A 12,045-nucleotide genomic window follows, 5' to 3' on the forward strand; every position below is an offset into this window, starting at 1 on the left:
AAAGAAATACAGTATACACCTTTTAAAATGTAGGCTTAGCATTTAGGCCTAGCCTAGCTAAGCAAACTCAATTCAAGGTACGACGTGTGGGCGCTGTCGCGATGTATTGCGAAGAGTAGGCCTGGCCGTACTAGGCTAGAAGTGGTCAACTCGTACCCAAAATAACTCGTACCTATTCTCAACTTGGCTAATTCATACCTCAACCAACCATACCTAATTTTTAAGCCTACATTTTAACGGTAACATGCACTGTATTTTCTTTATGATTTAAGCTGTATGCCGCTTCTACATGTTACAATATTAGTACATAGTAATCAGTTTTAATAATACTCTAGTTTTTCAAATGACAGACCTACCTTCTGATTAATAATGGAATGATCCAAATGACCTACCAACCGATCATTTGATGAGTTTTCTAGTTCCATTCTGGAACTAGAAAAGTCAGATATTGATATCTGAGTTTTTAGATCTAGAAAAGTCAGATATCTGAGTTTTCTAGATCTAGAAAACTAGAAAACTCAGATATATCTGAGTTTTCTAGACACCCAAGGTAACAATATAAATGTGCTTGTTTGTTCATCATTTATACTAATTTTAATTTATTGATCTTTTCCCTTTATTCAAATCTTCTTTTATGTTGATAGTATCTGTTAGATGCAGCTCGTCGTATTCGACCTGACCTTTATGTCATTGCTGAACTATTTACAGACTCTGAACAGATGGACAATACCTATGTTAATAGACTTGGTATTAATTCACTTATTAGAGGTTAGTCAAATATTGAAAAATTAAAGATTCTGTATTTTATGTTTATTTTGATAAAGCAATGTATCAACCAAAACAATTGATGTACTGTATAGATTGATAAAATAATTAAAACTGTACACTGTCACTGTGTGTTTTTGCTGTACACTAGACCTTCCGAAACATATGACCATTGTGCAAGTTTATTAAGGCTAGATATGAATGTTGGGCTATCCTGATTGTTCATTACATAATAATAATAATAATAATAATAATAATAATAATTATCATTATCATTACTTTAGAGGCATTGAATGCCCATGAATCTCATGAGGAAGGCCGTCTAGTGTACCGTTATGGAGGTGACCCTGTTGGCTCATTCTTACAACCTCCTATTAGACCTTTGACCCCATCAGTCACTCATGCATTAATGATGGATGTTACCCATGACAACCCATCACCCATAGAGGTAAGACAAATATAACATTTTACCATTCAGACAGAAACTTTTATTACGGTAATTTAAAGCTTAACACTTTTACTGCCAGCCACTCACTTAAGGAAGTACACTTCATCGCCAGATATTTTTTCAAATAAGCTTTCCAATAATACTAAATCATTTATTAAAATAATATTCTAAAACCACATGTATATACAAAGAACACTTTTAGCATTTTGCACTCAAGGCTATAATAGGGTTTTACACTCATACTTGGCTTAGGCTACCGACCATAGACCCGAGTTTTTCTTTTCAATAAACATACATAAATGTCACATAATTATTACATTTTATAAATCAAATTTTGATATAAATATACTAAGATCATCTGTGGATAATAAATAATAATAAAAAGCATTTAAAACATTTTTGTGTACATACTGTTTGTTTCCTGAAGTTTAGTACTATGTTATGAATGATTTATTGATTTATATAGAAAAGGTCTGTGTATGATCTGTTACCAAATGCAGGTTTGGTTGCCATGGCAAACTGTGCTAGTGGTTCAAGCAGAGGCTATGATGAACTTGTACCTCATCATGTAAGTTTAAATTTTTTTATGGACATTTCACAGTCTAATGCTTTAATTAAAATTGGATTTTTCTTTTTTGGTATTCCTTCTAAAACTTCTTGTTTAATGTATTTAATAATTCACTACTTCTAAAAATAAGAAATGGTATACAAATATTATTTGGTTTGTTGTGACATGGTTCAAAATGGTGAACGCAGCAGCTGCGCGCCTCCTCCCAACCCCCTTCCCCTAAATTCTGAGTGGAAAAATATTATTAGGGCTACTGAATATTGTAGAATATATTTTATAAACTCTATTTTTTATTATAGTATTAAACATCTAATTCACAAACTCATTTTCATTGTGGTTTAAGCGTATCTGAACTGTATCCAATTACATGGGCCAAAGCGTGTACAGTAGTTACTAGTAATACGCACTGGTGGTGTCCCTTTGTACGAATTTATTAACATTATAACTCTATATTTAGAAGTTGGCCCAGCTCACGTTCGTCGATAGTGGGTCATGCTACCTCCACGGACCAATACGTAGTTAAAAGGTTCACAAACACATTTTTAAACAAATTTACAAATACTGCTTGACCTGTGCATGAAGTACGTTTTACTGCGTTCATGTAAGTTTTCTATGCTACAATTTATCCTTTTAGTTAGGGCTTGTTAGCAAATTTTTCTTAATTGCTCTTCAAAATTGCTTACCAATAGCTTTCTTCGTCAAAGTGTTCAGAAACATTGTCTACTAACATATATATACTTATATAAATTTGTTCAAATTCAACTCCTAGAGCAAATTGTTGTCCTATATAACAAGAAATTCTCATATATCTCGGTAACTAATATAGGTAAGAGACTTATATTTGGTTTCAAAATGTTCAATAATATAGACATTTATATTAACTGTAATGGGACATTTTTTCCTAAAATGACCGGAAATATCGTTTTATGACCAATTGATCCTTGACCTGACCTTATCAGTATCTTGGTAACTACTGGTCATAGATGCCTCAAACTGGTCTCAATTGGTTCAAAATATTCATTTTTATATTTACCCTTATTTTTCACAGCGGATAACCTAACTCGCATATTGACAAGTTCAAATCTAGTTGGTTACCTGCACTTGGCGGATAACCCCTTGTTATTGTCAGGATTTTTTTTTTTTCTATCTTATTAGTTATCCGCATTCAGCAGATAACTCCTTGTAATCGTCCTGTTTGTCTTTTATATTGTTCTTCTGTCTTTCTCCTTCATCTAGGTCAATCAACTATCTTTCGCATGAGTTGAAAATATTTTAATTTTTATGACGTCATCATGTCTAAAAATGTAAATAACGTGGGTCACTTATTTTCATCTTTACGGTAAATTTCAATCTGTTATAGCTCATCAGAATAAAAAGTAATAATCGTGGTTAGAATGTTTTCCGGAAGCTATTGGATTGTACAAATTCATGTGAACATGTTTCCATCATATGGCAAGTTGAATAAAAAAAGTTGTATTTTCATCTTTTTCGTCATAGTTCATCACATTTAAAAGAGCGCGCATCTATATTTTATGTATTCAAATTTCTTCTACACGTTAATATGTTGTTGCTGAGATAATTTTCTTCCAAAATTGCTATCTTAGTGTTTCATCTTGATATCCGTCGCCATGTTAAAAATTGGAATAAATGGTGGGTCCCGTAATTTCGAGTCTAGGACAACTACCCCCTGGACAACTACCACCCTGACAATAACCCCTGGACAATCACCCTCCTAGGACAACTACCCTCTTAGGACAATAACCCCCTTAGGACAATAACCCCCTAAGACAATTACCCCCTAGGACAATACCCTCTAAGACAACTACCCCCTAGGACAACTACCCCTAGGACAATTTACCCCTAGGAAAACTACCCTCTAGCTACCCACTAGGAACAACTACAGCTTACAATTGGTAACCAAATTAACAAGCTGCTTCTTTTGGTGCTAATTGTATTGTAAAATTAAATTGTGTGTAAAGAGGGGACTACGAGGGCGTTGTACCACACTATATATTTAACAATATTTGAGGTAAAATTATTAAAATATCGACGTATGTACCTAACATTTGTAGTATATTTTGTAATTACTGTAGCGATATTTATTTTGTTTAAACTTCTAGGACAAACTATGAAAAACGATTTCCTCAATTGGTGCAGTTAGCTATGTTTTCAAAATAGGAAGACTAAGAAATGTATGAACTGTCAAACGGGGGAGAGAGAGATTGATTTTCAAATCGTCTAATGTAATCAATTGATTAATAGTGTAGGTTTTTTTTAAATCTAAAGTCAAATTAGGAGGTTCTGTTCTGTAGAAAACGAATTGGAATACAATGTCATAAACATATGGATATAATTATTGTTTAGGTTCTAAAAATGTTTATTGTCCTATTTTTTCAGGAGTGGAGAAAAAATGTAAAAACAAATCAATTTAAGTTCTTCTATGAAGTAGTTACAGCCAAACCAATATTCCATTATTACTGGACTTAGTAAACGTATAATGTCATTAAACAGCATAACATAAGCTCTTAAAGTAAAACATTTGTTTTGAAAAAGAAAAGAGAGAACAAAATCGGGCCAATTTTATCGATAATAAGGGGCTGCGCCAGTCCCACTATCTTACAACTTTCCTCTAGTCCAACTGCTATGCCCCTAGGACAAGTACCCCTCTAGAACAGCAACACTCTCTGAACAACCACATCTTCACCTTAGATTATAATTACAATCTTGTAAAACTTACTGAACTTCAAAAGATAGGGAGAGCGATTGATCTAAATGAAAAACTGTTTGATTGACTGGTGCAGCTGCTACTGTAGGTAAACTGTATGTTCCTAGATTTATATACGGCATAAAATAAGCCACCCCTTTATTTTTCAAGAATACCTTTTAATAATTTGATTAATGTAAAAAAACTGCTGACGATATGCATATTAAAAAATTCAAAAGCTTTCATATAAGATCAATCACTCTCCCTATGTTTTGAAGTTCAGTAAGTTTTACAAGATCGTAATTATAACCGAAGGTGTAGGTGTCATTATATAGGTGTGGTTGTTCAGAGGGTGTTCACCTGTTCTACACTGTAATACTGTATGTATAGAGATTATTCTGTGTATAGTATATGACACAAAATAAACAGAATTCAGCACTAACAACATATTATATTCTTCAGTTCAGGTCATAATGCTATAATTTTTTCTGTGTCCAATATTCCAACGTATGACGTGCATGTGGCGTTTGTCGTGCGGACGCGGAAGTCTAGTTCTTCTGTCTTTCTCCCTCGTTTTTTGTGCATCACGTATCTCTAGATTGGGTAAACATAACTTATTATAACTTTGCCAACATATGAACATTCACATGAAGTTGTGCATCTCCTATTTTTAAAGATGTCATAGTTGCGCAATGTGACTTACGCGCGATTTTATGATTTTTTATGATTGATCATTTATTAAAAACCAAGCGTAACTTTGTGAAAATTTAAGTCATATCAAGGGCAAACTGTCTGTCTGTAAAATTTTTTAATGCGCAAAATTAATTTCTAATCAACTTTCTACGCTAATCATGACATTTAGTGCATGTCAAAAATTTCCTCGCGCGTGAACAATTTTACGCGTACAGTGCATAAAATCATGTGTTTTTCTCTTGAATTATGATTTTCCAGCCTTTCCTAGTCATCATCATCATGTGTTTTATAATTATTTAATCTTTACATATTAAAACAACTCAACTTGGTCATAAACATGTGAATCGAAAGGTACTGTATGTTGTAAAACGTAAAAATAGTAAGGTAAGTGTGATGATAATAATACGATAAGAAATCAACTCGTATTACTGAAGATGAGGTGTTAAATATAATGATATAATAATGTGATTAACTATAACGATCAAAGTAGCCGTGGCGGCGTAGCAAAAGGTATGGTAAATAAAGTAAGCTGTCTTAAAAGGGATGCACGGCTGGTTTGATCATTAGTACATGTATTTAAAACAAAAATAATTCGATTCAAAGCAAAAACAACATTAACCCATAATAAATTCCCAAAAGATCAGGACGTCAATCGGGATCCCGATATTTGCGACCGAAATTCCCGACCAAAAATTGTGGTCGAAAATATCGGGATCACATCACAAAACCATTTCTGTAAGAGCTATATTAACATATACATTGTGAACAATTTGACACCAAAATTCGCTCACTACGTCCAGTATTTCCAGAGATATAAGCATGTTTTATGAAAATAGCGGCCATTTTGTTTATGCAAATTGCTCAATGCTGACAGCCGTCCAGTAAAATCCCTTGGCTGCCGGACTAGAGTGCATATTGTACTCATCAATTAGGAAACCAATAGCGTAATACCCTCAACATATTAAAATGAACTCAACCTAGTTATCTCATTAAAACAACAATTGAACTTGATCGTAAACATATCATATATTGAACAAAAACAACTCAACATTTTTAATCAATAGTATTGGGTAAAAAGTAAACCAATACCAACATATGAAAATGTTATATTATAGTAGTGATTATAACAAAACGCAACAATGTTTGAAATGAATAAATATGTAATGGTTAATTAAATTAAAATGATTGAACAATAAATGAAGTCATTATCTCTTACCTTAAAACTGAAGGCACATGTATCCGCTATTTTTTTTATTAAAAGGTGAACACCATCCTACTATAAAAACGAGTTACTATAAAGTTCTAATCCCATCGACAATTATCCCATAAGTGAAAAGTGTTACTGTAATAGTAAAAGTAACTTTTACGTAAAAAAAAAAACCAGTTTTCACGATTCTTACTAAAAACAACCACTAACAAATCCGTTTTCGAAAATATTTGCAAACTAGTAAAACTTAAAACTGAAAAAAAAAACGACAATCGGGATGAATCAATGGGATCCAGAGTCCATCCCGATAAAATCCCACTGGTATTTTATTATCCCAAAGGTAATACAAATCCTGGTATTAAATGGAACTGGATTTTAGCGGAATGATATTTCATCCCGATCGTCCCGATACGATCCAGTTATTTTGGGAAAAAATCCTGTCCATCCCGATATTGGGTAAGAAATCCCGATTTCATCCTATCAGGATAAGCTAATCCCGGTGGGATGAGCCTATCCCATCAGGATTCCACCGCATCCCGATCGGGATCCTGATGTCATTTTCTAATGGGTATATATTTAGATCATGGACAAAAAGTATATTCATTAGTGACCAGTGAAATTTACATCAATTCTGTATGCCTAAAATGCTCAAAAACGCAAGAGACCTTCAACCTCTGGACTCCAACCAAAGTACTCCATATTTACGTTTTGTAACGTCCTGCACACGCCCATTTCCTCCTTCTCATTGACCCATCTCATCTTCCTACATATTTTAAATGTATTTGATTATGGAAATGATGATGCTTTTGTTTTAGATTCATGTAGTAAATGATGATCGTTTGTATACAAGTTGGAATGATGAGGGTTGTAGTGAATCACAAGTAAACCATTCAAGTGGAATCATAGCTGCAAGGATTGCTTTGAATAACCTCCACCAAACCCTAGCATATGCTGGATTCTCGCAGGTACACACAATACAGCATCTGAAGCTCAAATCCTCAAGTCAAATTACTTCCCCTGCTACAATCATTTAGTTTATAGCTTGAAATACTACTGTATATCAGGGGTTCTCAACAGTTTTCTACTGTGCGCTAGATTGTAGTTTACAAGTCATATTATAAATAATGTTTACACTATGCATGGCTTTGATAAGGTTTATGGTCAGAGAAATGTTGTAGTTTAAGTATTAATGGACAAGCAACAGACTGAGAAAGTTAAATTCTGTGTGCACCGTGCAAGCTCGGAGTTTATGTAGCTGGTGCAAAATTGAAATTGGGTAGTTGAATGCGCCGGCTCCTAGTTTTTAAAAGTTTAAAAATGTTCGCAATCTCAAGATAGTAGAATGATCCATAGATTATTTATTTACAATACAATTTGCATGTGTTTCTGTGTATAGGCCTACAAAAATAATGTTCATTTATAATATATTTCAGATATATGTTGATCAAGTTGATCAGTGTATTGTAGCAGTAACACGCCATTGCCCTAGTAGTCATCAGTCAGTTATCATGGTGGCTAGAACATGTTTCTCAAATCCATCTAATCCCGGCTACACTGGTTATGTCCCACCGCTGTGTATTCCAGGTAATTAAATATTTTTAAAGACACTTTCCCTACATTTTTTTGTCAATTAACACTTTGACTGCCAGAGGTTTTTGCAGTTAGAAACTGCCACCGCCAGCGTTTTTAGCTCAATTCGATGTTTTTATTAAAGCTGATTTAAACTATGTATGTGATCTGATTTATATGTAATTCAGACTAAAATAAACGATTTTGGCTTTACAATGGTACCAAGAACGATTTTCAAATCGCAATATGTAAATCGTAATAGTAAAATAAAAGTAACCCACTTTTTGAGTTTTTCGTAGTTTCGCGCAAGAAAGTCGAGATATTCGTAATTTTGTGCAAGACATCACAATATGAAAATATCACCTGGTGAGATCAACAAACAACGAAAAATTTACTTACACAGCACCAATATGCCAAAATCCACATAGTAAAAACACCAGGCCTAGTTAACCAGGCCTAAAGTTGGTCCGGAACCGTTTTACGACTAGGCCTAGGCTAGTCTAGTACTACTAGCCTAACCTAGCAAGTAAATAATTAACCTATCTACCGGGTTTAGTAAAAAAATGCGAAACACAAAGATGTTCTTGTTTGGCAGTCAAGCGTTGTGTTTCCAAACACGAAGATCTTCGTGTTTGGCAGTCAAAGTGTTAATGAATACTTTAAGTGATCATTGTAATAATTTGTTGTAAAAATTGTAAAAAATTTCTCAAAATTGAACAAAAAATATCTATGCAAACGCAACATGCATGTACGTTAAAAAATGTTGAGGGGAGACCTTGTTATTCCGAGACCATAATGTGAACTTTTTTTAAATTCTTTCAATTTTAAAGGACCCAAAATATTTTAACTCACAGAAACTCAAATACTTTTTTAAATTTTAAAACTATAAATATACTGTATACAGTGTAGCATAAGTGAAATTACAAGGCACATATATTTGTTCTGGACACGAAGAGATGAAAAAACAAATTGTATTACTCAGCTGGCCATATGATCAAATCCAATGGACACATTTTTACATGAATTCATATCTACAATTAGACAGCTTTGCACAAAAAGTTATAAGCATGTCACCTTTAATTCTAAAAAGATTCATATATACAATGTAGGTGATTTTACAAGACCCACATTAGTTAAATTAAAGGACGAATGTAAAAATTGGTCGTATCCCATTGGAAAGAACATATTAAACTTTGAGAGAAAACTTACACTTTGACTAATCATCTAGATGGCATAATGATGAATCCCCCTGTCCCTACCAAGCCATGGTTGTGGTTTAAATCCTTCCCATTTCAATTCCGGTTATTTTTATACCCCATCATGTTTATGGATACGTTCACTAACAAAAATGTGTATAATGGATAAAAGTTATCTGGTATTGTTGTTTCAACCATAGTAAACGCCCAGAAGCTAACATTTTATGACCTTGAAGTTAAAAGGTTTGTAGTAGAAGTCAATTTTACAAGTCACTAGGCACGTTCACATAAGATTTTATTGTTGTTTCGTATCGTAATAAAGAATATCATGTTAGCAAGAAAAGCATTCACATAGAGTTATGCAGTATGACGTCACAACGATAGATGGTGCTGCGTGGTTGCTAGCCAACCAAAAATATGCGTTAAACGCTACATGTTGATAAACTATATAGATCTGTATTTCTATCAAATTATGTATCTTAGCCTGATATATTTTTCACTTAAACTGTAGTTGAAGAATAAATAGATTGTTAAAAACAAATATTTAGTGATCTTTTGAAATTTTAGTTTGTTTTTATTGAAAATTCTTAAGTTATTAATATAGAACATCATGATAAAGAAACAACAATAATTTCTGAATGTGAACCTAGCTACTATTAAAGATTATAAACCAGATTTCTTTCTTTCAAACACAGGAGTAGTTGATGAGATTATTGTGGAAGCTAAACTTGTTCAGAAGAATGAATGCACATTCAAAAAGAATGACAAGTTTATAAATGGCTTGTCAAATTATGGTGTGGAGATGCAGGAGCACATATCACTATTCAGTAGCAATATGGTAGAATTGACAGATGGTGGTGACATGAACTCAGCAGTGCAAGAAGTGGATTTTACTGATTTTCCACCGGGAAGCATAATTGCGTTCAGGTATGCAAATTTGTCAAAATTCTACATTCCCAAATACATTTCCATTTTAGTAACCCTTTCAAAAAACAACCTATGTTTCATATATGTTCCGTATATTAGAGCTGCTCGTATATGTACATATAAGAAAGACAGGAAGTAAAACAGGAAGGTAATACAGTATATGTCTGTATATGGGCCGTATACGAATCGCATATGACGGCAGTGTGTATTAATACATTGATCAGCCTAGTCTAAAAACAATTTCCTAATAATATAAATGAGCATATTTGAATGATATTGATCTTGTTTATCACGTTAATTCCGGCTAATGTGCTTTCTGAAAGCCTGTTAATTAATTAATTAATCATGATCTTACAAAGTTATCATGATATATTATACCCTTTTTACACAATCTACTGGGAGAGGAACACGAGTTGAACTCTGAGGCAATTTCCATTTACACTAGCCAAAAAAACTGCAAGATGAACTTGAGTTACACTACATCTGTCACTCCAGTGCTGTCAATCAAATCAGTACTGTGAGCGGACGTCATGCGTGGAACTTAAGTGACTATGGTTTAAATGTTTAAAAACTGGAACATATCGACATATCAAAACATAATAATCCGAATTTACACACAATTTATTTAATTTTGAATGTAGTCCAGTGTTAAATTTTCTTTGTGGCTATATGGATTATCATTTATTATTTTAAACATTAACAATTATTTTTCTTTTTAAAATGACTGCATTCCCGCCTTAGACTGTTCATACATTAATTAGGCCTTAAATTGTTGTGAATTGTAAAAATAGGGTACAGTAGGTACGGTAGGTATTTCAAAGAAAAAATGTATTTCTTAATTAGCATAACAATGTATTAATGAATGCACCTTAACGAACAATTTCAATATTTTCAGCAGAAAAGAAAAATCACAAATGTTTTTGTGCCTTTAAAAGAAAATAACGAATAGCACAATATATCGTACAATTAATTATTTTAAGCAAAAAAAGGTATTTTAAACAAAAAACCTATTTTGTTTGCATAATATATTGTATTTCTGTGACAAACATGTTACATTTTCTCGTCAATGACCTCGTGTCTCCGGTGTAGATCCAAGTACACCGGAGAAGGTACACCGGAAAAATTCAGCTTTGTTTCACCCCGGGGTGATTGGATTTTCCCATTTACACCAGTCAATAAAAACCACAACACCGGCGTTTAACGGGTGTACTAAACAACTGCGGGGTTACACCGCTGTTACGAAATTCAGAGACGAAATTCAACCAATCAGCGCTTGGTTATTTACTGCGTCATCGGCCTCCCACCGGAAGAAGTCACCATTGTTGATTTCTTTGACCGCCAGCTTCAACAAGTTGTTTTTGCTTTTTTTTTCACGAAGTAAAACATGTATTGTACGTAAACGGTGGGGGTAGGGCCTACTTACTAACTATTCTAGACCTATATATGCATATTAAATATTGTTGTCATGAACGGGACACTAAAAAATATGTATAGCCAGGTGAATAAATTTGTCCACGTTCAATCCGTCGTGCAAATTGAGAGGGTACGGGTGGAATGTTTGTTTGTGTAAATAAATCACTTACCAACTCCATTTTCAAACAAAATGAGATTTTTATAGTTAAAATCATGTGTTTTGAAACCTAAAGTTCTGCAAAATTAATAAATATCATCGATTTTGAACATTCTTTATTACTGCCGAAATTGTAACAACTTTGAAAAGGTAAGCGTGAGTGAGGTGAAATTACAGACGGGCCAAGTTTGTTTTCAAATTAATTCACGCTCGCTACTTAGGCCTACTTTTTGACACGAAATATTTGAGAACCATAGACAACGCCTATCTATTAGTTAATATTATTTGTTATCTTAGGCCTGCTGGCTAGCTACTACATAGAGGTCCACACTACAAAAACAGATCAACAATCCCTTCCCACATGTGTGACCCGCTCTGACGAAACCCGCTGTTTGTCG

General features: G+C 33.5%; 1 protein-coding gene across 2 annotated transcripts in view; it reads left to right on the forward strand.

Annotated features, from left to right (window-relative positions):
• The window catches only part of LOC140052159 (glycogen debranching enzyme-like), a 150,515-nt gene that overhangs the window by 36,543 nt on the left and 101,927 nt on the right, over positions 1–12,045 (forward strand). For both annotated transcript variants that reach the window (XM_072097595.1, XM_072097596.1), the window contains exons 9-14: positions 645–768; positions 1,050–1,213; positions 1,680–1,781; positions 7,201–7,350; positions 7,819–7,969; positions 9,846–10,077. In XM_072097595.1, the coding sequence (XP_071953696.1) occupies positions 645–768; positions 1,050–1,213; positions 1,680–1,781; positions 7,201–7,350; positions 7,819–7,969; positions 9,846–10,077 (923 nt within the window). The remainder of the gene's footprint in view (positions 1–644; positions 769–1,049; positions 1,214–1,679; positions 1,782–7,200; positions 7,351–7,818; positions 7,970–9,845; positions 10,078–12,045) is intronic.

The sequence above is a fragment of the Antedon mediterranea genome, chromosome 6, assembly GCF_964355755.1.
Source record: "Antedon mediterranea chromosome 6, ecAntMedi1.1, whole genome shotgun sequence".
In the NCBI taxonomy this organism is placed as follows: domain Eukaryota; kingdom Metazoa; phylum Echinodermata; class Crinoidea; order Comatulida; family Antedonidae; genus Antedon; species Antedon mediterranea.